Consider the following 25,375-nt stretch of genomic DNA (forward strand, 5'->3'; position numbering starts at 1 on the left):
GTTGTAGAAACCGTCCTTTTTCGCAGAGATCTGCATCGTTGAGGCTCGATTCCTTTTTTTTTTTAACAACTGTTTGGAGTGAGCGATGCCTTCACACAAATATCACACAAGCCTTTGTTCAGAACCGACATACAGCTCGATATTCACCAGCCATTTCCAAATATTAATCTACATGTATTTGAATATTACACACACCATGAATTTTGCATGAACTTAAACCGTCTTCTTTAAACATTAATGCTCACGGGCAAAGGGCTTTTTACTCAAGACTTCAATTACACCCCCCCCCCCACCCTCCACCCCACCCCACCCCCGCACCACACCCCCAGGGCTCCAGGAAAAGCTAAAGCAAATAAATGTCTTGGTTTGAATTATCCTCTGGGACCACGTAGCCAGTGGCAACCACAAGGAGACAAAGCTGCTTTACTGAAATATGTTATAAAAAAAAGGCAGAGGATTTGAGTGGATTCAGCTTTGTTTAATCTTGTTGTTCCATTTTCATTTGTTCGTCGATGTGAAATGATTGGGGCTGATCGACATATTTAAACACTCTCGCATACACTCATTAAGTCTAAAATATCCGTGTCCTTTCCTTTGGTCACTTTCCTTTCTTGTTCTTCTGCTTTTTTCTCTTTATCGATGTCCTTTGACCCTCGCACTGAAATATTTAAAAAAAAGAAAACATCCCGATTGAATCAGCATTAAGATGCCTGAAGGATGCAGTTCAAGACACCAAAGCCAGGGGGCTGAGCGTGTGGTGTGGGTGGGAGCAGCAAGTGGCAAGGGGACATTAATGGGTAAAGTGAATGGGCTAAACTGTGGCAGGTGCAGTTCAAGGTAGGAAAGTGTGGTCCCAAGAAAAACCGATTGCAGTTATTTTCTCATTGGCAAGGAGGTAGGAGCTATGGAGGAGCAGAGCGATTTAGGAGTCTATGTACAGAAATCATTAAAAAAAGCTAGGGGAGAAATCAAAAAAAATGTAAAATGGTATGATGATATGTTAGTTTTTTTATTCAGGGGCCTGCGATACAAAGGGATGGAAGTTTTGCCACATAAAAGTGTATAAAAGTTTGGATCAGACCACATCTGGAGTAACTGGACACCGCACCCCAGGAAGGATACACTGACCTTAGAGGGTATGCAGCGCAAATTTACCATAATGATACCAGGGCTAAAAGGATTCAATTATAAGGGCGGGTTATGCAGGCTAATCTTCTATATCCTTGAGTTTAGAAAATTAAGAGGTGAACTAATTGAGGTGCTTAAGACGATTAAATGATTTGATAAGGGAGATAGAAACTATTTCCTCTGGTGGTGGTCGGGGCCGGAGGTGAGGGGTGGAGTCCGGAGCAGGAGGGAACAACCTAAAATTAGAGCCAGGTGCTCAAAGGTGATGTCAAGAAGCACTCCTTCACACAAAGGGGAGTGGAAATCTGGACCTCTCTCCCCCAGTAAACTGTTGAGGCTGAGAGTCAGTTTGAAGATTTCACGGACTGAGATCGATAGATTTTTGTTGGGTAAGATTATTAGAGGTTACAGAGCCAAGGAGGGTTTAACTGAACAAGTGACTAAAAGTTCAGTAAAGCCGACACCTACAAGGTGACTCGTAACTCGTTTATACCGGAGGACTCTGCTACATTGCTGAGACATCAGCAAAGTTCAATTGCAGACATACGTTATAAATAAACACAAAAATGTACAAACGCAGTGCCTACTTCACATTGCTTACCGAATAACCACAGATGGAGCAGCGGTGCACAGCACATGCTTCATAAAGAAATTACAATTCACAGTGTAATTGCCTATTAAACAATAAGAATAACATGCAAAGCCTTTTAGAATGCAGTTAGTCACTTAAATGGACTATGAGTAATTGGAGTAAAATGTGGGCATATGTGAACTCGTTCACTTTGGCAGGAAGAGTAGGGAAAGCCGCATATTGTTTAAATGGCGAGAGATTGCAGAACTCTGCGAGACAGAGGGATCTGGGTGTCCTGGTACATGAATCGCAAAAAGTTAATGTGCAGGTACGGCAAGTGATTAGGAAGGCAAAGGGAATGTTGTCCTTTATTGCAAGAGGAATGGAATATAAAAGTGGTACAGAGCCTTGGTGAGGCCACATCTGGAATACCGTATGCAGTTTTGGTCTCCTTATTTAAGAAAGGATATAAATGCGTTAGCAGTTCAGAGGAGGTTCACTCGACCGTCACCTGGGACGGGGGGATTACCTTATGAAGAAAGGTTGAACAGATTGGGCCTGTATCCATTGGAGTTCAGAAGAATGAGAGTGGATCTTATTGATAAGATCCAGAGGGGACTTGACAGGGAGAAAGCTGAGAGGTTGTTTTCCCATCCAGGAGAGGTGAGAACTAGGGGACACTGTTTAAAAATAAGAGGTCTCTCATTTAAGACGGAGATGCGAGGAAATCTTTCTCTGAGAGGGTCGTGAGTCTTTGGAACTCTGTTTTTTGGAGAGTGGTTGGGGCAGGGTCATTGAGCATTTTTAAAGCAGAGGTAGACAGCATCTTGACTAATGAGGGAGTCAGAGGTTATCGGTAGGGTAGGAGGGAATGTGGAGTTCAGGCCACAATCAGATCAGTCATGAACTTAATGAATGGCAGAGCAGGCTCGAAGGGCCGAATGGCCTACTCCTGCTCCTAATTCGTATGTCCGTATGTCCAGAATTGAAATAAACATTTGATTTCAGTTACAACATATATTAAAGTGAATATAACTCTCCGTTCTATTTTCCCATTACAAGTCTGACGTTAAAATCAACTTGAACATCACAACAGCATTCAGACCACCGAGAATACGCACATTCAGAGAAACCTTTATCCTTTTTTGTTGACTTACACTGAAGGCCCGTTTCTGACCTTACATCAGTTTGCTTTGCAACAATTCCATTTTTGGCAAGCAGTGTCATCAAATGCTCTCAGGTCCGCTGCAAAGTCAAGGTCACTTTACTCAACTGCAGCAATGTTATTCTAGCTCCAACCTTGCTACCTCTCCCACCCCCATCCCGTATTCCAACCTTCTAATTCCGGCCTCTTGAGCGTTCCTGATTTTAATCGTTCTGACATTATCAGCCTTGAGCCCAGCTGGCTGAGCCCTGCTGTAGGGTAGCTGAGTTGTGACTATTAGTGATAGCGTTGATCCACAGACATTTCTTGGGTGGAAACTTTAAGTTTATTTACAATGTACTCAGCAGCAACTACACATGTGCTTTCAACTCCAACTCTATCTCCACACTAACTGCTGAGCTAGCCCATGCTACTCTCCCATTGGTTACTATAGATCGTATGATCTTCCTTAACAAGTATTATTCTTAAAGGTACATTGCACACTAAATAAAACCATAATTACCAATACTCCTACCCCTTTAACTCGGATATACATATTATATTTACAGGTACACATTCCTCAAGACAATGTAATATTTACACTGGGTAAGGAGTTTACAAGTTCAGTCTTTCAGGTGGTTTCCTGGTACATGTGGAACGTCACAGCTCCACAACTTCAGATTCTTTGCCAGGAACCTCCTTTTGCCTGAACATCAGGTGCTTCGGTGGGAACTTGTAGTTCTGTATCCTCAACTCTTACAGGAACATCAGGCATGTCAGTCCTGGGTTGAATATCCTCAACAGGAAATGCAGACCAGGTCATGATCACTGGTGGAACCAAATCTTGGTGATTTGTCTCTCTCTTCCTTAAATGGTCCACATGTTTACAGATGATCCGGCCTTCCACCTCCATGTGGTAAGATAGAGGTCCAGTCACCACACTTATTTCACCTGGTAACCACTTTGGTCCTTCCCTGAAATTCTTCACATATACCGTCTCTCCCGTGGTAAATTTCCTCTTGTGACTATGCCAGTCATGTCTAGTTTTCTGGCTTCCCTGACTCCTTTCCATCTTCCCCTCTAAATGCAGTGTTATTAAGCTCAATCTTGCCCTGAGATGGTGTTTCAACAATAACTCAGCAGGTGTGATACCTGTTGTTGTGTGAGGGGTAGTCCTGTAATGAAAAAGAAAGTGTGCTAGCTTGGTTGTTGAGGAATCTCCGGTTAGCATTTTCACGCCTGTCTTGAATGTTTGAACCACTCTTTCGGCCTGTCCATTTGAGGAAGGGTGGTACGGTGCAGTTTTCACATGAGGGATACCATTGAGGCTGATAAACCGATGAAACTTAGCACTCGTAAATGACTGCTTCTGGTTGTCTGTGAATGGCAAAACTCTGATGTAGTTTCTCAGTTGTAGCGGCCGATGTTGGTGACTTCACCTCATATACATCCAACCATTTTGAATGGGCATCGACAATGAGCAGAAACATTGTTCCCAGGAAAGGCCCAATGTAGACAATGTGTAACCACACCCAGGGTCTACCTGGCCACTCCCCTGGGTGTAACAGAGCTGTCACTGGCAACTTTTACGGTTGCTGACATTACACACAGTGCTTTACTAAACTCTCTGTTTCACCATCCATCCCAGGTCACCACAGATAACTGCGAGCTATGGTCTTCATTCGGGAAATCCCTGGATGGGCACTGTGTAGTTCAATTAAAAGTGGCTCCCTTCCCTTTGGGTGAACTATCACTCGTGCTCCTGACAATAAGATGCCATCCTGGTTGGTTATTTCATGTCTTTTGCTGAAGTGCAGTTTCATTTCGTCAGATATGGGCTCCTGTGACCAACCAAGTAGCACTTGTTCTCGTACTTGAGCTAGGACTGGGTCCCGACTTGTCCAGTCTCTGATCTGTCAAGCACATAACAGCAGAGGATCTAAGAAATTTAACAGTAAAACAAGTTCCTGTGGAACTGGGACATGCTCATCATTTTCTTGTAAAAGCAAACGACCAAGGGCATCGGTGTTTGCGATATGATCGCCAGGCCTGTGTACGGAAGTGTATTCGAATGCTGCCAGGATTAAAGCTAATCATTGTATTCTTGCTGAGGCTATAGGTGGTACAGCATTGTCCTCACTAAACAAACCCAGCAATGGTTCGTGGCCTGAAATGGTTGGTAAAATGGCGGCCGCGTACGTACTGGAGAAATTTCTTGACACCAAAGATGAAGGACAGGCCTTTTTCTATCCGAGAATATCCCTTTTCCGCTGTGGTGAGAGTCCCTGATGCATAACCTATTGGCCGCTCCGTGCTGTCATCCATCCGATGAGAGAGACCTGCTCCCACTCCGTAAGGAGATGTGTCATAAGTCAGCACCAATTCCTTCGCCTGGTCATAATGCACCAATAGATTGGATGAGTGCAACAATTGTTTCACCTTTATGAAAGCTTCTTTCTGGGGCACTTCTCAAGACCAACGTTGAGTACAGAGTGCCGGGGGTGGGTGGGTTGGGGCCAGCACTGTAGACAAATTGGGTAAGAACCGCCTGTAATAGTTGATCAGTTCTAGGACCAATTTGAGCTCTGGGGCGTTCTTTGGAGCAAGTGCCTCTCTTACGGCTCTCACTTTCTCCTCAACTGGGCCCTGTGAATCTACCTAGTAACCCAAAATAGATTACCTCCCTCGATTTGAATGTGCACTTTTCTTTTTTAAGGCGCACTCCAGCTTGCAAGCAATGTTTTAAGACATCTTCTAAGTTTGCCAAGTACTCTTCTTGAGTGAATCCTGTCACTAATGCATCATTTAAGTAGGCTAAAACCAGAGTCAGTCCCAGCAGTAAGCTTTCCGTTGTTCTCTGAAAGATGGCACTAGCGGAGGAGACACCGAAAGGCCACCATGTATTTTGGTACAATCCTTTGTGGGTATTAATTGTGGCAAATTCCCAAGAGGTATTATCCAACTCTATTGTTGATAGGCATGACACATGTCAAGCTTTGTGCACATTGTCCCTCCTGTTAGCTTAGCGTACAGGTCTTCAATTTTTGGAATTGGGTGCCTGTCTAGCTTAGGTACTTTATTAACCGTCAGAAACTGAACCAGTCTAGCCATATAAATACTGTAGCTACAACAGCAGGTCAGAGGTTAGGAATCGTGCGACCAGTAACTCATCCCCTGACTCCCCAAAGCCTGTCTACCACCTACAAGGCACAAGTCAGGAGTGTGATGGAATACTCCCCACTTGCCTGGGTGGGTGCAGCTCCCACAACACTCAAGAAGCTTGACACCATTCAGGACAAAGCAGCCCACTTGATTGGCACCACAACCACAAACATTCACTCCCTCCATCACTGACGCAGCAGTGTGTACCATCTACAAGATGCACTGCAGGAATTCACCAAGGTTCCTTAGATAGCATCTTCCAAATCCAGGACCACTACCATCTAGAAGGACAAGGGCAGTAAATAAATGGGAACACCACCACCTGGAAGTTCCCCTCCAAGTCACTCACCATCCTGACTTGGAAATATATCGCTGTTCCTTCACTGTCACTGGATCAAAATCCTTGAACTCCCTCCCTAACAACACTGTGGGTGTACCTACACCACATGGACTGCAGCGGTTCAAGAAGGCAGCTCACCACCACCTTCTCAAGGGAAACTAGGGATGGGCAATAAATGCTGGTCCAGCCAGCGAAGCCCACATCCCGTGAATGAATTTTTTAAAAGTGTTGTCTCCACAAATTCAGACACTTTGGTAAGGTTTAAGGATGGGGACTATGGATGCTGCCTATTCTGAGAACTGAACAGGTTGCATAACGCTCAGTTCCTCTAGTCTGTTCAGTTCAATGTCGACTTTTTCTTGCAGGACATATGGTACCAGTCTCACCTTCATAAAGTGAGGGGTTGCTTCCAGATCCACATGAATCTTGACCTGCAGTTCCTGGATTTTCCCTAGTTTGTCTTTGAAGATGGTGGCAAGTCTCAGGGTCCCAATGGACTACATCCTAGGGTCTTAAAAGAGGTGGCTGATGAGGTGGTCGATGTGCTTGTTAATTTTCCAAAATTTGCTAGATTCTGGAAAGGTTTCATCAGATTGGAAAGTAGCAAATATAACCCCTCCATTCAACAAGGGAGGGAGGCAGAAAACAGGAAACTATAGGCCAGTTAGCTTGACGTCTGTCGTGGGGAATTTGTTAGAATTAATCATTAAGGAGGTTATAGCTGGACACTTAGAAGATCTCAAGGCAATCAGGAAGAGTCAGCATGGTTTTGTGAAAGGAAAATCGTGTTTAACCAATTTATTGGAGTTTTTTTGAAGGGTTAACATGCGCAGTCGATAAAGGGGAGCCTGTAGACGTCCTGTACTTGGATTTCCAGAAGTCATTTGACAAGGTGCCACATCAAAAATTATTACGGAAAATAAAAGCGCATAGTGTAGGGGCCAACATATTAGCAGGGATAGAATATTGGCTGGCTGACAGAAAACAGAGTATGCATAAATGAGTCTTTTTCTGATTGGCAGGATGTGAAGAGTAGAGTCCGATAGGGGTCTCTGCTGGGGCCTCAACTTTTTATGATTGACATCAATGACTTGGATGAGGTGAGTGAAGACATGGTAGCTAAATTAGCAGATGACACAAAGATAGGTAGAAAAGTATGTTGTGAAGAGAACATGATGAGGCTGCAGATGGATAAAGGTAGGTTGAGTGAGTGGGCAAAGATCTGGAAAATGGAGTTTAATATGGGAAAAGGTGAAGTTGGTCACTTTGGCAGGAAGAACAAAAAAGCAGGGTGTTACTTAAATGTAGAACGGCTGCATAATTCTGAGGTGCAGAGGGATCTAGGTGTTCTAGTACATGAGTCACAAAAAGTTAGTATGCAGGTACAGCAAATAATTTAAGAAGACTAATGGAATGCTATCCTTTATTACGAGAGGGATTGAACATAAAAGTAAAGATGTTATGGATGTAAATGCATTGGAGGCGGCTCAAAGGAGGTTTACAAGACTGATGCCTGGAATGAGCGAGTTGTCTTATGAGGAAAGGTTGGACAGACTGGGGTTGTTTCCATTGGAGTTTAGAAGAGTGAGGGGTGATTTGATTGAAGTATACAAGATCCTGAACGGCTTTGACAAGGTGAATGTCGAAAGGGTGTTTCCTCTTGTGGATGAGTCCAGGATTAGGAGGCACTGTTTTAAAACGAGGGGTTCCACTTTCAGGACAGAGATCAGGAGAAATTTTTTTCTCTCAGAGGGTTGTGCGACTTTGGAATTTTCTGCCTCAGAAGGTGGTGGAGACATAAACCAGGTTCGTTGCATAGAATTTCCAGCACAGAATCAGACCATTTGGCCCAACTGGTCTATTCTGGTGCTTAAGCTCCACATAAGCCTCCTCTTCATCTCACCCCATCCACATATCCTTCTATTCACTTCTCCCTTGTGTGTTTATCTACCTTTCCCTTAAACACATTTATACTATTTGCCTTTGGTAGTGAGTTCCACATTTTCATGCGCCACTCTCTGGATAAAGAACTTTCACCTGAATTCCTCGCTGGATTTATTCGTGACTATCTTATGGTTTTTGACTCTGTCACACGTGGAAACATAGAATCACAGAATGGTTACTACACGGAAGGAGGCCATTCAGCCCAAATGTCTTGTGCTGTCTCTCTGCAAGAGCAACTCAGCCACTCCCCCACCCTTTCCCTGTAACCCTGCAAATTCTCTCTCTTCAGGTGCTTATCCAATTCCTTTTTGAAAACTCTAATTGAACCTGCCTCCACCACACTCTTCCACAGTGCATTCCAGATCCTAACCAACTCGCTGCATGAAAAAGCTTTTCCTCATGTCACCACTTTTGCCAATCACCTTGAACCTGTGCCCTCTGGTTCTCGATCCTTCCACTAATGGGTTCAGTTTCTTCATATCTACTCTGTCTAGGGCCCCTCATGATTTTGAACATCTCTATCAAATCTCTCAACCTTCCCTCCTCTAAGGAGGTCAACCCCATTTTTGCAAGTCTATGCTCGTAACAGAAGTTCCTCACTCCAGGAGCTGTTCTCTTAAATCACCCTCTCTAAATCCTTCCTAAAGTGTGGTGCCCAAATTGGACAAAATACTCTTAAGCTGAGGCTGAACCAGCGTTTTATTAAGGTTCATTATCACTTCCTTGGTCTCGTACTTTATGCCTCTATCTATAAAGCCCAAGATCCCATAAGCCCTTTTAAAAGTGTTCTCAATGTGCCCTGCCATCTTCTCTACATCTATCCTCTTGCAACTTTTCATAATTTGAAAAACCTCTATCAGATCACTCCCTTAGTCTTGTCATTTCTAAAGAAAAGAGCCCCAGTCTGTTCAATCGTTCCTGGTGGTTATATCCTGGTGTCACCTGTACTCACCACCTCAGTCCAAGCTATGTTGCATTATGTGTTTGATCTTACCGCCAACTCGGTGTAGCCTTCATCAACAAGTACATTTCTTGCGCAGTTATTGATGTGTTTAAAGCGATCAGGGCCAAGTAAGATACCTCCGTACCACCGGGAAACTACCACCAACACATTGCGAGCATCTAATATCTGCGGAAGCAAAATAGTATGCAAGAAAAGGGCTGCTTTGATCTTTATTGAAAATCCTGCTGCTAGTAGAGATGTGAACGAAAGGTAAGTACAAATGCTGAAAATCTTACTTAAATAGACCTTTATAAATCACTAACTGGGCCACAGCTGGTGTAGTGTGTCCAGTTCCGGGCACCACACTTTAGGAATGTCCTTGAAGGGAGTGCAGAGGGGATTTATTAGAATGATATCAGTGGTGAGGGATCTCAGTGATGTAGATTGACTGGAGAAGCTGAGATTGCAGGAAAGACTCAGGGATAGAAGTGTGCAAAATCATGAAGGGTTTTGATGGATCGAATAAGGAGAAACTGTTCCCACTGGCAGGATGGTCGGTGACCAGAGGGACACAGATTTAAGAGAATTGACAAAGAACCAGAGGGGGAGATGAGGAGAATTTTTCTTGTGCAGTTGTTGTGATCTGGAACGCACTGCCTGAAAGGGCGGTGGAATCAGATTCAATAGTAATTTTCAAAAGGGGAATTGGATAAATACTTGAAAAGAATAAACTTGCAGGACAATGGGGAAAGAGCTGATGTGGGGGCAGGGGCTGGTGGTGGTGGAAGGGAGGGACTGATTGGATAGCGCCTTCAATGAGACTGTGCTGATGCCAGGAGCCGATTGGGCTTTTTTAAAAATTCTTTCACAGCATGTGGGCGTTCCTGGCTAGGACAGCATTTGTTGCCCATCCAGAATTACCCTTGATCACCACCTTCTTGAACTGCTGCAGTCCATGTGGTGTAGGAACAGCCACAGTGCCGTCCTGTGATGTAAGATTCTCCTAATCCATCACCACAGAGAGTGAAAATTGACATGACGGCAAGACAACATAATTTGATTACTGGGTGATAAAACAACATGGTAATTTTTAAAAATTCATTCATGGGATGTGAGCATTGCTGGCTGGGCCAGCATTTATTGCCCATCCCTAATTGCTGTTGAGAAGGTGGTGGTGAGCTGCCTTCTTGAGCCGCTGTAGTCCAAGTGGTGTAGGTACACCCACAGTGCTGTTAGGGAGGGAGTTCCAGGATTCTGACCCAGCAACAGTGAAGGAACGGTGATATATTTCCAAGTCAGGATGGTGAGTGACTTAGAGGGGAACTTCCAGGTGGTGGTGTTCCCATCTATCTGCTGCCCTTGTCCTTCTAGATGGTAGAGGTCATGGGTTTGGAAGGTGCTGGTGAATGAGCCTTGGTGAATTCCTGCAGTGCATCTTATAGATGGTACACACTGCTGCTACTCTCCGTCGGTGGTGTAGTGAATGAATGTTTGTGGATGTGGTGCCAATCAAGGCTGCTTTGTCCTGGATGGTGTTGAGCTTCTTGAGTGTTGTGGGAGCTGCACTCATCCAGGCAAGTGGGGAGTATTCCATCACACTCCTGAATTGTGCTGTGTAGATGGTGGACAGGCTTTGGGAGTCAGGTGGTGAGTTACTCGCCACAGGATTCCTAGCCTCTGACCTGCTCTTGTAGCCACATTATTTATATGGCTCGTCCAGTTCAGCTTCTGGTCAATGGTAGCCCCCAGGATGTTGATAGTGGGAGTTTCAGTGATGGTAATGCCAATGAACATCAAGGGGCGATGGTTAGACTCTGTCTTGTTGGAGATGGTGATTGCCTGGCACTTGCCTGGCATTTGTCAGCCCAAGCCTGACATTGTCCAGGTCTTGCTGCATTTGGACATGGGCTGCATTTTGTCCACGGTGATGAAGGATTGCTGTGAAATGCTCTGAAGTATTCTGTTACCTGAAGCAGATGTAGAAGACGTCCACCAGCTGCTGTTTCTCCATCATCTTCACAGTCTTGCAGGAAGGTTTGTTTGTCCTCGCAGTATATCCTAAACAATTAATCCTCACAGTCTAGTCATTCTTTATATAGTTCACTCAAGACACAACTAGAATGAGAAATGTTAACTTCTACTCCGCTGTCACTTAAAGCGCAGAATCAGCAACAGCAATTATCGCAAATTCAATTTTAAAAACCATAGGCCAGGATTTTCCGGCCCTGCCACGGGTGGGGCCTGTCGTGGGTGGGGTCTGTCGTGGGTGGGGCCTGTCGTGGGTGGGGCCTGTCACGGGTGGGGCCTGTCATAGGTGGGACCTGTTGAGGGTGGGGCCTGTCATAGGTGGGACCTGTTGCTGGTGGGGCCTATCATGGGTGGGGCCTGTCGTGGGTGGGGCCTGTCACGGGTGGGGCCTGTCATAGGTGGGACCTGTTGCTGGTGGGGCCTATCACGGGTGGGACCTGTTGCTGGTGGGGCCTATCACGGGTGGGGCCTGTTGAGGGTGGGGCCTGTCGCTGGTGGGGCCTGTCGCTGGTGGGGCCTGTCGCTGGTGGGGCCTGTCGCTGGTGGGGCCTGTTGTGGGTGGGGCCTGTCGCTGGTGGGGCCTGCCGTGGGTGGGGCCTGTCACGGGTGGGGCCTGTCACGGGTGGGGCCTGTCACGGGTGGGGCCTGTTGTGGGTGGGGCCTGTTGTGGGTGGGGCCTGTCGTGGGTAAGGCAGTGCCCCAGCCAGAAGCCCATGGGCTTGCGGCAGGACCTGAAGATGGCAGCAGTGGGCGGGTGAGGGAAAGCCTGCCCATAATCTTTAACACTAGCAACTTCGAGAACACAAGAAATAGGAGCAGGAGTTGACCCCACGGCCCGTCAAGCCCGCTCCGCCATTCAATACGATCATGGCTGACCTTGGGCTTCAACTGCATTTTCCCACCCGCTCCCCATATCCCTTAATTCACTGAGACACCCAAAAATCTGTCTATCCCAACCTTAAATGTATTAGGCGATGGAGCATCTTCAACCCTCTGGGGTAGAGAATCCCAAAGATTCGCAACCCTTTGAGTGAAGTAATTTCTCTTCATCTCAGCCCTAAATGAGGAACAGAAGGAGGCCATTAAGCCCCTCGACCATGCTGTGTTGTTCCACGAGATCATGGCCATGAGATCCACGACACCTACCTCATTATTTTTTTAATTCATTCACAGAGGATGTGGGGCTTCGCTGGCTGGGCCCAGCATTTATCGCCCATCCCTAATTGCCCCTTGAGAAGGTGGTGGTGGTGGTGAGCTGCCTTCTTGAACCGCTGCAGTCCGCGTGGTGTAGGCACACCCACAGCGCTGTTAGGGAGGGAGTTCCAGGATTTTGACCCAGCGACAGTGAAGGAACGGCCGATATATTTCTAAGTCAGGATGGTGAGTGGCTTGGAGGGGAACTTCCAGGTGGTGGTGTTCCCATGTGTCTGCTGCCCTTGTCCTTCCAGATGGTAGAGGTCACAGGTTTGGAAGGGATTGTTGAAGGAGCCTTGGCAAGTTGCAGCAGTGCATCTAGTAGATGGTACACACTGCTGCCACAGTGCATTGGTGGTGGTTTGAGTGAATGTTTAAGGTGATGGATGGGGTGCCAATAAGTGGACTGCTTTGTCCTGGATGGTGTCAAGCTTCTTGAGTTTTGTTGGAAACTGCACTCATCCAGGCAAGTAGAGTATTCCATTACACTCCTGACTTGTAGATGGTGGACAGGCTTTGAGGAGTCAGGAGGTGAATTACATGCTGCAGAATTCCCAGCTTCTGACCTGCTCTTGTAGCCACATTATTTATATGGCTGGTGCAGTTCAGTTTCTGGTCAATGGTAACCTCCAGGACGTTGATAGTGAGGGATTCAGTGATGGTAATGCCATTGAATATCAAGGGGAGGTGGTTAGAGTCTCTCATGTTAGAGATGGTTATTGCCTGGCACTTGTGTGGCATGAATGTTACTTGTTACTTATTAGTGCAAGCCTGAATGTTGAACAGGTCTTGCTTCAGTGTCTGAGGAGTCGAGAATGGTACTGAACATTGCGCAATCATCAGTGAACATCTCCATTTCTGACCTGAAAATGGAAGGAAGGTCCTTGGTGAAGCAGCTGAAGATGGTTGGGCCGAGGACACTACCCTGAGGAACTCCTGCAGTGATGTCCTTTGTGCCAGGTATGACTCGAGCCAGTGGAGTGTTTTACCCCTGATTCCCATTACATATGAACATATATACGAACATACGAATTAGGAGTAGGCAACACAGCCCCTCGAGCCTGCTCCACCATTCAACAAGATCATGGCTGATCTGAATGTAACCTCAACCCCACATTCCTGCCTACCCCTGATAACTTTTCACCCCCCTTGTTAATCAAGAATCTACCTAGCTCTGCCTTAGAAATGTTCAAAGACTCTGCTTCCGGGGTCTTCCAGAAGAAGTGAGCTCCAAAGACTCACGACCCTCTGAGAGAAAAAAATTCTCCTCATCTCTGTCTTAAATGAGCGACCCCTTATTTTTAAACAGTGACTCTTAGATCTAGATTCTCCCACAAGAGGAAACATCCTCTCCACATCCCCCCTGTCAAGACCTCTCAGAATCTTAGCGTTTTCAATTAAATCACTTCCTACTCTTCTAAACTGCAGTGGATACAAGTCTAACCTGTCCAGCCTTTCCTCATAAGACAACCCACCCATTCCCGGGATTAGTCTAGCAAACCTTCTCTGAACTGCTTCTAACACATTTACATCTTTCTTTAAATAAGGAGACCAGTGCTGTACACAATACTCCAGATGTGGTCTCACCAATGTCCTGTACAACTGAAGCATAACCTCCCTACTTTTGTAATCAATTCCCCTCATAATAAATGATAACATTCTATTAGCTTTCCTAATTACCTGCTGTACCTGCACACTAACCTTTTGTGATTCATGCACTAGGACACCCAGATCCCTCTGAATCTCAATCTCTGACCATTTAGATAATATGCTTCTTTTTATTCTTCCTGCAAAATTCAACCATTTCATATTTGCTCACATTATACTCCATTTGCCAGATCTTTTCCCACTCAATTAACCTGTCCATGTCACTTTGTAGCTTCCTTACATCCTCTTCACAATTTACTTTCCCACCTATCTTTGTGTTATCAGTAAGTTTAGCCACCATTCCTTCCGTCCCTTCATCCAAGTCATTGATATAAATTGTAAAAAGTTGAGGCCCCAGCACTGACCTCTGTGGCACACCCTCACCACATCCTGCCAACCAGAAAAAGACCCATTTATGCCTACTCGCTGCTTCCTGTTAGCTAACCAATCTTCTATCCATGTGTAACCCCTACACCATGAGATTTCATTTTCTGCAATAGCCTTTGATGTGGCACCTTATCAAATGCCTTCTGGAAGTCTAAGTACATCCACCGGTTCCCCTTTATCTACAGCACATGTGATTCCTTCAAAGAACTCCAATAAATTGATTAAACATGATTTCCCTTTTACAAAACCATGTGTTGACTCTGCCTGATTGCCTTGAATTTTTCTAAGTGCCCTGCTATAACATCTTTAATAACAGCTTCTAACATTTTTCTGATGACAGATGTTAGGCTAACTGGCCTATAGTCTCCTGCTTTCTCACTCCCTCCCTTTTTGAATAAAGGAGTTATATTTGCTATTTTCCAATCTAATGGAACCTTCCCTGAATCTAGGGAATTTTGGAAAAGGCATCAACTTTCTCACTAGCCACTTCTTTCAACCTTAGGGTGAAGTGAACCTAGACCTGGGGATTTGTCAGCCGCGGACCCAATATTTGCTCGATACCACTTCCCTGGTGATTGTAATTTTCCCAAGTTCCTCCCTCCCTTCCATTTCCTGATTTACAGCTATTTCTGGGATGTTACTCGTGTCCTCTATAGTGAAGGCTGAAGCAAGATATCTGTTTAACTCATCCGCCATCTCCCTACTTTCCATTATCTATTCCCTAGATGCACTCTCTATCGGACCAATGATCACTTTGGTAACTCTTTTCTTATTTAAATATCTATAGAAACTCTTACTCTCCATCTTGATATTACTAACTAGCTTTCTCTCATACTCTAATTTTCCCCCCGAGTAGTCTTTTAGTCATTCTTTGCAGTTCTTTACATTCTTTCCGATCTTCTGACCTGCCACCTGTCTTTGCGTAATTATATGCTTTTTCTTTAAGTTTGATACTGTCTTTAACTTTGTTTTTAGTTAAACCACGGATGATGGACCCTCCCCTTGGAATTTTTCTTTCTCATTGACACCACTTCTGTTAGGGCTCCCTGACTTTACCCCATTTCCCTTAACGCCTCTGGCCGACAGTTGCCTTGTACGACAGAATTTGATTATTACTGCAAAGATAGGCATGTTGTAGAAGCTTTCCGTCTTGCACTCATCAGGACAAACACAAGAATGCCAAATTTCAAACAATCACAACAATTCATACTCCAGAAGAAAAGGGTGCGGATTGGTTGGCAAGTCAACTTTGATTGGCCAAGGCATTGCCATGGAGAAAGCAACAAGGAAGTATAGGCTCCCCAAGCTCCCAGGTAATTCAAAAAAATAGGGGGGGGGGGTGAGGCTTGAACATATTCCTTTTGTTTGCAGAGAACAGGTCTCTGTGTATGAATGAATGTCGCTTCTCCGTCAATCTGTTTTAAAATGAACAATTGTTTGAGTGTCGTTTGTCACTTGTGGAAGCTCAGCTTGGCAGAGTGTACCTTGCATAGACCTCAGTGACGAAACCCTACACAGACTCTCAGCTCCGAACCCAGGCAGTTGACTTTCATTGTCAACTGTGAGTGATCATTGAGAAATACTACACCCGCCTTGGCAATGCCTTCCACACCAACAAAAGGGTCTGCGAGGAGATTGTCATCACCCCCAGCAAGAAACTTGGTGTGAGGGACAATTTAATTGTAGCATTAATAAGGTTAAAAATAAGTTCACACAGCCATCAGAAGGTACAGAGAGAATTTTATGGTGCATTAATACTCCAAAAAAGTTTACCAATGACACAAAGAAAAAAACACTTCATACCAACGCTAAACTGGAGTTTAAATCCAATGTACTGGTCTGATCTATTCGAAATGATGCAGAGTGAGTCTGCCGGTTACAGGGTGTCTTGTCCAACATGCGCCTGATATCTTGATGTCTGCTATGGTTAAGTGTATTGCACTCTTGCCTCAGAGTCAGAAAATCAGGGCTTCAAGTCCCACTCCAGCCACTTGTGCACATAATTTAGGTTGACACTCCCAGCACAGTATTGAGGGAGTGTTGCACTGTCAGAGCGTCAGCACTGAGGGAGCACTGCACTGTCAGAACGTCAGTACCGAGGGAGTGCTGCACTGTCAGAACGTCAGCACTGAGGGAGCACTGCACTGTCAGAACATCAGCACTGAGGGAGTACTGCACTGTCAGAATGTCAGTACTGAGGGAGTGCTGCACTCTCAGAATGTCAGTACTGAGGGAGTGCTGCACTCTCGAAGGGGCAGTGCTGCTGTTTTTATGTCCACAAAAAGCAGGGCAAATCCAACCCGGCCAGTTACCGCCCCATCAGTCTACACTCAATCATCAGTAAAGTGATGGAAGGGGTCGTCGACAGTGCTATCAAGCAGCGCTTACTCAGCAATAACCCTCTCACTGATGCTCAGTTTGGGTTCCGCCAGGGTCACTCAGCTCCTGACCTCATTACAGCCTTGGTTCAAATATGGACAAAACAGCTGAACTCAAATGGAGGGGGTGAGGGTGACTGTCCTTGACATCAAGGCAGCATTTGACCGAGTGTGGCATCAAGGAGCCCTAGCAAAACTGGAGTCAATGGGAATCAGGGGGGAAACCCTGCACTGGTTGGAGTCATACCTAGCACAAAGGAAGATGGTTGTGGTTATTGGAGGTCAATCGTCTCAGTCCCAGAACATCACTGCAGGAGTTCCTCAGGGTAGTGTCCTGGGCCCAGCCATCTTCAATTGCTTCATTAATGACCTTCCTTCCATCAAAAGGTTAGAAGTGGGGATGTTCACCGGTGACTGCACAATGTTCACCACCTCAGATATCGAAGCAGTCCATGTCCATATGCAAGACCTGGGCAATATTCAGACTGCCTGATAAGTGGAAAATTACATTCATGCCACACAAGTGCCAGGCAATGACCATCCAACAGGAGAGAATCTGAACAGCTCTCCTTGACATTCAATGGCATTACCATCACCGAATCCCCCACTATCAACATCCTGGGAGTTTTTTTTAATTTACTCATGGGGTGCGGGTATCACTGGCTAGGCCAGCATTTAATGCCCATCCCTAATTGCCTTGGGAATTTAAGAACCAACCACGTTGCTGTGGGTCTGGAGTCACATTTCCTTCCCTAAAGGACATTAGTGGACCAGATGGGTTTAAACAACAATTGACAATAGTTTCACGAGACTTTTAACTCCAGAGTTTATTGAATTCAAATTCCACCATCTTCTGTGGCGAGATTTGAACCTGGGTCCCGAGTGCATTACCCTGGATCTCTGGATTACTAGTCCAGCGACAATACCACTATGCCATCGCCTCCCCCATTACCATTGGCCAGAAACTGAACTGGACCACACCATCTTGACTGGGAAATATATTGCTGTTACTTCACTGTGGCTGGATCAAAAACCTGGAACTCCCTCCCTAACAGCACTGTGGGTGCACCTACACCACATGGACTACAGCAGTTCAAGAAGGCAGCTCACCACCACCTTCTCAAGGGCAATTAGAGATGGGTAATAAATGCTGGCCTAGTCAGTCTGCCCACATCCCGTGAAAGAGTAAAAAAAAAACATATAAAAACTGTGGCCACAAGAGCAGGTCGGCTTGGAATTCTGTGGGCAGTAACTCACCTCTTGACTCCCCAAAGCCTGTCCACCATCTACAAGGGACAAGTCAGGCCAACTGTGATGGAATATTCTCCACTTGCCTGGCTGAGCGCAGCTCCAACAACACTCAAAGAAGCTCGACACCATCCAGGACAAAGCAACCCACTCGATTGGCACCCCCTTCACCACCAATGAACAGTGGCAGCAGTGTGTACCATCTACTTGATGCACTGCAGCAACTCACCAAGGCTCCTTCAACAGCACCTTCCAAACCCATGACTACTACCATCTAGAAGCAGACACATGGGAACACCACCACCTGGAAGTTCCCCTCCAAGCCACTCACCATCCTGACTTGGAAATATATCACCGTTCCTTCACTGTCGCTGGGTCAAAATTCTGGAACTCCCTAACAGCACTGTGGGTGTACCTACACCACAGGGACTGCAGCTGCTCAAGGAAGCAGCTCACCACCACCTTCTGAAGGCCAACTGGGGATGGACAATAAATGCTGGCCCAGCCAGCGACACCCACATCCCATGAATGAATAAATAATTTAAAAAAATCTCAACTCAGTTATTATCCTTTTGAGGCCACCACTTAATTGTGATATGATTCTAAGGTTATTCCAACAATTAGGCTTTCTTGTACCTGTAAGCGTAGATGTTGTGCGTGGCATTTGCAATCTTTTTGTTCTGATAAAGTTCCTGAAGAAGCAGTTTCACCTAAAGAGTAAACAAAGTAGACAAAGGTCTAAATCTTCGATTTCTGCAGCCTGTTAATGGCAAGTTACACAAATCATCCACAGAACTAAAATGCAACCAATGCAAAATTGTGGATACATTTTCATAGGGCTGTTTGCCTTTCCAGGGCTGCCAGCGGATTCGGATGAGGATATGTAAAAAGAAAGATCTTGCATTTACATAGCACCTTCCACATCCACAGGACGTCCCAAATGCGCTCCCTGTTGTAATGTAGGAAAGGCGCCAGCCACTTGCTCACAGCAATGCTCCACAAACAGCAACGTGATAGGGGGTGATGGTGGCGTAGTGACAACGTCACTGGGCTAGTAATCCAAACTAATGCTCCGGGGACAATGGGTTCAAATCCCACCATGGCAGATGGTGGAATTTAAATTATAAACCATGACAACTATCATCAATTGTTGCAAAAACCAAGCTGGTTCACCAATGCCTGTTCGGGAAGGCAATCCTACATGTGACTCCAGACCCACAGCAATGTGATTGACTCTTAACTGCCCTCTACTCAGCCATTCAGTTCAAGGGCAATTAGGCATGGGCAACAATTGCTGACCTTGCCAGCCTTGCCCACATCCCATAGATGAATGCAGGGGAACAAAAAAAACTGATGCTGATTGAGGGGTAAATATCGATCCAGACATGGGGGAGACTCCCCTGCTCTTCTTCGAAATAGTGAAGTGGGATCTTCTGGGTCCACGTGAGAGCAGATTGAGCCTCAGTTTTATGTCTCATTCAAAATGCAGCACCACTGATTGTGCAGCAGCTCCTCAGCACAACACAGGGAGCGTCAGCCTGGGTTACGGGCTCAAGTCTCTGCACTGGAGGACTAGAACCAACAACCTTCTAAATCCAAGGACAGGAGTGTTACCCACAGAGCCTGATCTCCTGATCTCTACCCCAACAGATGACCTTCCCTTGGTTCAGTATTTGCTTATAACCTGTTAAATTCTCTAACCTCTTCCGGTTCTGATTAAAGATCATCAGCCTGAAATGTTAACCCTGTTTCTCTCTCCACAGATCCAGCCAGGCCCACTGAGTATTCCCAGCATTTTTTTGTTTTTGCTTCACAAAGTACCTAAGTGGCTAATCAGCGTTTGGAACATCCAGAGGTCACGAAAGGAGTGCTAGAAATGCAAGTTATTTCTTTTAGGTTTTAACTGGTATGACTAAAGAGGTTTGCCCCTACATTTAACACCAACATATTTTGTTACAACAAAACCAATGGGTAAACCTTTCTGTACATCACAGGTAATTAGAATAAACCACTATCATAAAGATTATTGAAAATAAACTTATTAACATCTATGTATACACAACAGCTATATATTAGCAATGGCGACATGAAGAGAAACTCTTTAACGCAGTGAGTGGTTAGGGTCTGAAATACGCTGCCTGAGGGTGTGATGGAGGCAGGTTCAATCGAGGCTTTCAAAAGGGAATTGGATTATTATCTGAAAAGAGAGGATGCGTGGGGCCGCGGAGAGAGAGAGCCGGGGAGTGGCGCTAGTTGGATTGATCATTCGGAGAGCCAGCGCAGACACAGCGGTTCGAATGGCCTCTTTCTGTGCTGTGACAATGATGGGATTCTGTAATATACAGGTGCTCACACACTGTGCTACTCTTGGTCATGGTTTATGGATCACCAGTCAAAAAGGCAGTAGAATTTTTTTTTATTCATTCATGGGATGTGGGCATTGCTGGCGAGGCCAGCATTTATTGCCCATCCCTAAGTGCCCTTGCTTAGAGGGCATTTAAGAGTCAGTCATATTGCTGTGGGTCTGGAGTCAGACCACATAGGGACAGCAGATTTCCTTCCTAAGGACATTAGTGAACTAAATGGAAATTTAAGACGATCAGCAGTTGTCATCATCAGACCTTTAATCAAATTTAAATTTCACCATCTGCCGTGGTTGGATTCAAACCTGAATCCCCAGGGCATTACCCTGGTTCTCTAGATTACTAGTCCAGTGACAATACCACTGTGCCACTACCTTTTACCACAGTTATACAAATCCCCGATTACACCACATCTAGAATACCGTGTATAGTTCTGGGCGCCACATCTTCAAAAGGATGTATTAACCTTGGAAGGAGTGGAGCGCAGGTTCAAGAGAACGTTAACCAGCGTTCCAAGAGTTAGGTAGTGAGGCGCAACCTCGTGAACCTGTTGATATTCCCTGGATTATAGCTTGTTAAAGAGGTGATTGAATTGAGTTTTTCAGGATTTTGAGAGGAATAGATAGGGTAGATGGAGAGAAACTTTCACTGTTAGAACCATAGAAAAGTTACAGCACAGAAGGAGGCCATTCAGCCCACCTTGTCTATGCCAGCCCGAGGACACCCAGATGCCCTTTCTAATCCCACCTTCCTGCACCCGGCCCATAGCCCTGCAGCTTACAGCACTTTAGGTGCAGATTCAGGTACTTTTTAAAAGAGTTTAGAGTTTCTGCCTCTACCACCAACTTGTGTTGGCGGGGGAGTCTAGGGCAAAGGCAGGTGTAGGGAAACACTTGTTCATGCAAAGGCTGGTGGAAGAATGGAACCCTCTCTTACAAAAAGCAGTAAATGCTGGGGCTCAATTAACAATATTAAATCTGAGATGGATAGATTTTTGCTGGACACGGGTATGAAAGGATACGAAGCCAAGGTGGGCGGTGGTGTGTTTCTTTTCTGGGGTGTGGGCATCACTGGTAAGGCCAGTATTTATTGCCCATCCCTAATTGCCCCTCAAGAAGGTGAGCCACCTTCTTCAACCGCTGCAGTCTCTGTGGTGTAGGTACACCCACAGTGCTGTTAGGGAGGGAGTTCCAGGATTTTGACCCAGCGACAGTGAAGGAACAGCCGATATATTTCCAAGTCAGGATGGTGAGTGACTTGGAGGGGAACTTCCAGGTGGTGGTGTCCCCATCTATCTGCTGACCTTGTCCCTCTAGATGGTAGTGGTCGCGGGTTTGGAGGTCAAAGGAGGCTTGGCACGTTCAGCCATGATCACATTAAATGGTGGAACAGCCTCAAGAGGCTGAATGGCCTCTGCCTGTTCCAATATCTCTGTAATTACATCGGAACTTGAGTATTGCTGAAAAAAGAGACATGTCGAAGCTTTGCATCTTGCACTCATCAGGACACTACGCAAGAATACCAGTATAAGGGGGAAAAACAACAATTTATACTGTATGAGAATACAGTGCTGATGGGTTGGCAAGTGCACCCTGATTGGTAGAGGTGTTGCCATGGAAAATGCAACAGTGTTAGTGAATGGCAGTTAACCGTCAAGCATTATTTGAAATTTAAACCAGGCAGCTCGACCCTAATTGGTCAAGGCATTGGGCCTGAGGAATGTGTCAGCGAATGGCTGTCACTTATGTTGTTTAGCTGAAACAGGAACAATGTGTGTTCTATTCTTTCTGTCTGTGAAGAACAGGGCCCTGTGTATTCATATATGTAACTTCCAATACACGCAAATGAGCCACTGCGAGCCTGACTGACAATCTTAAATTGGTTGTCAGCGTAATTCTTAGCACATTGAGGATTATTTACCAAATGTTATCCAATCACGGAATCACATCTAATGTTGGACACTGTGTTTTGAGTTTTGCAAGCACGAGCTGGTTGGGTACAATCCGTACCCTGCCCATTGCAAACAGTGGCTGGGACATGCTGTTTGATACAATCTGCCAGTCTTTGGGGCGTACGACCTACATACCTAGCATCACACTGGCACTGAAATTCATATACCACGTTACTCATTTGTGTGATAGGCAGAACGCCTTTTTTGGCTTGACGGCAGCATCCTGTTAGTGGCGAATACCACTCATGTTGCTACTGCATGGTGGCAGCGTGAAACAGCTAGCTTCATTTGTTGCTCAAATTTTTGAGATACTTTGCTCTTCCCGGGTAATCTGAGGTAGACCGGGCATTTTTTGGGGACGAAAGCGACTGCCTTAGGCCCGTTCATGTGTTTGAGCGATATACAGCTTGAAATGATCTGATCAGGGTAGCCATTATCCTGCAGGATGCCTTAGATGCTCCTGTTTGAGCATCAAACTTGCACAGAGAGCAAATGGCTTGGCGACCATTCACAAGGTTGCCGATAAGACCAAAAGCATGTGGAACCGTAGGAATCCCGATGCATATATTGACTGGTGAAGGTAGGCTTCAGTAGACCATCGTAACAGTTATTATCCCTCAGTCTGGATGTCCTGTTTATCAATTATATGATACACAGGGACCATTAATGTACGAAATAAGAGCTGAGTCTCGAGTTTTGCAATGAGTCCAGCTGTGTTGCTGAAGGCACAGCTGCCAATGGCAATCGTGGAAGAGGGAAAAAGTTTTCTGTATTCTTTCATGGGATGTGGGTGTTGCTGGCAAGGCCAGCATCTGTTGTCCGTCCCTAATTGCCCTTGAACTGAGTGGCTTGCTAGACCATTTCAGAGGGGCAGTTAAGAGTCAACCACATTGCTGTGGGTCTGGAGTCACATGTAGGCCAGACCAGGTCAGGACAGCAGATTTCCTTCCCTAAAGGACATTAGTGAATGAGATGGGTTTTTATCACAATCGATGATAGGTTCATCGTCACCGTTACTGAGGCTGGCTTTGTATTCCAGATTTATTAGTTTAATTTTTAAAATTCCACCAGCTGCCCTGGTGGGATTCGAACCCAAGACCCCAGAGCTATAGCCTGGACCTGTGGATTACTAATCCACAATGCCATTGTCTCCCTTTAGTCCTCTCGGAGGATTGTGGGGCTTGAGGAGGTTACAGAGATAGGGAGGGGAGGATGAGAATTTTAATTCAACATTATTATCCTTGATCAGAAGCTAATGTAGTTCAATGGGAACTACCCCAAAAAGCTCTGTAGGTCATTCATCCCTTGACTACCACTATCAAAATGAATGAATTGGTCATAAAACTCAGTTTCCATTTGTGGGAGCTTGTTGGCAATTGCCCGTTTGAAATAAATCACTCTTAGCAGTGATAACAATGTTGACCCGAGTAAAGCTCCTTCCAAAGTCGCCATTGCTCTGGTAATCAAATCAAACAAAATATTGGCATTTATATAGCGCCTTCCACGCTCTCAGGATCTTCCAGAACTCTTTACAGCTGACTGGTTATTTCTGAAATAGAGTCACTGTTGCAGTGTAGGAAGTGAAGGCAGCCAAGTTACATGCAGCAAGCTCCCACCAAGAGCAATGCGATATACTGGATAAAGTGTCTCTTTTCATGCTGTTGATCGTGGGGTAAATATTGGCGAAGACACTGGGGAGAACTCTCTTGCTCTTCTTTGAAATAGAATTTTAATGTTTATTTTTTTTCATTCGTGGAATGTGGGCCTGGCTTGCATTTATTGCCCATCCCTGTCTGGCTTTGAGATGGTGGTGGTGGTGAGCCACCTTCGTGAGCCGCTGCAGTCCCTGTGGTGTAGGTACACCCACAGTGCTGTTAGGGAGGGAGCTCCAGGATTTTGACCCAGAGAGGTCAGAGAGGACCTCGGTTTAATGTTTCACCTGGAAGAAGACACCTCTAACAGTGCAGCACTCCCTTTGGTTAAAAAGGTATGGGAGTTTATCTTTGTCACAGTCACATAAGGATGCCATCTGCAATCTCGCTCAGAGCTGTTTCGATACTGTAGCAGCAGGTGTGGAAGCCTGATTTAAGAGTTAGTAAAACTTGGCTCAAGGGGAAATCAGATGTGACTGACATCTGACAGGCTTGTAATGAGTAAGACATGACAGTTTTTGCAAAAATAGAGAACTCCAAGTATGTTTAATTTTGGCAGCATTGCCATTACTAAAATGCCCCTAAAGAATTGTGTAATTGTGCTTTTGTGCACTGAGAGCAAGAGGACCCTTTCATATCCTGCAGAGGGTTGGTATCCAATTTCCTGACTAATCTCTCGCGGAAGAGCATTTGTTGCTCAGCGATTCACAGGCCCTCGTTTCCTTTCGTGCTTGATGTGTCACACTTGATGGCCTCATTAAAAAGTGAAGCAATTTTGCCCACACACATTTGGGTCATTAACATGTCAGTCACCACCACTGAGCCACATCCAAATTGAAATGAATAATTTACATTGTAAACAGTGGTGGGAGGAGTTTGCCTAAGTATGTTCTCAGTCAAGGACTGGTGGTTAATACAAGTGCTGTCTGAAGGAAGGGGGGCAGTAGCCAACTTGTAGCAGAGAGGTAGGGAAGTTGAATATTTTTTCCAACCGAATGAGACATGTGTGCTGCAGTAGAACAGGTGCACAATTTTAGAAAGATGAATGTACTCTGACGAAAAGAAATTAATCTCTGCTTATACTGTGCAGCCGAGAGTTCATTCCCATTATGATAGGACAACTTATATTTATTTGGAACTTTCACGTTTGGACGGTCCAGATCCGAAGCACTTTTCATGTGTCAACCATGTCTCAGTTGATAGCTCGCTCGCCTCTGAGAATTAAGCACAGGAGAATCAAGGCTGCTTTGTCGGAGGTGCTGTCTTTAGATGAGGCGTTTAAACAAGGCCTTGTT

General features: G+C 45.4%; 1 protein-coding gene across 2 annotated transcripts in view; it reads right to left on the bottom strand.

Moving 5' to 3' along the window:
* Nucleotides 1-463: 463 nt before the first annotated feature.
* impact (impact RWD domain protein) overlaps nt 464-25,375 on the bottom strand; it is a 74,554-nt gene continuing 49,642 nt past the window's right edge. The window contains exons 8-11 of one of the 2 annotated variants that reach the window (XM_041190624.1): nt 18,751-18,824; nt 11,200-11,290; nt 9,284-9,418; nt 464-658 (exon numbers count right to left, since the gene is read on the bottom strand). In XM_041190624.1, coding sequence (XP_041046558.1) covers nt 599-658; nt 9,284-9,418; nt 11,200-11,290; nt 18,751-18,824 — 360 coding nt within the window. In that variant the 3' untranslated portion in view covers nt 464-598. The remainder of the gene's footprint in view (nt 659-9,283; nt 9,419-11,199; nt 11,291-18,750; nt 18,825-25,375) is intronic. The other variant, XM_041190625.1, reaches the window with a different exon arrangement.

The sequence above is a fragment of the Carcharodon carcharias genome, chromosome 6 (genome assembly GCF_017639515.1).
Source record: "Carcharodon carcharias isolate sCarCar2 chromosome 6, sCarCar2.pri, whole genome shotgun sequence".
NCBI classification, from domain to species: Eukaryota; Metazoa; Chordata; class Chondrichthyes; order Lamniformes; family Lamnidae; genus Carcharodon; species Carcharodon carcharias.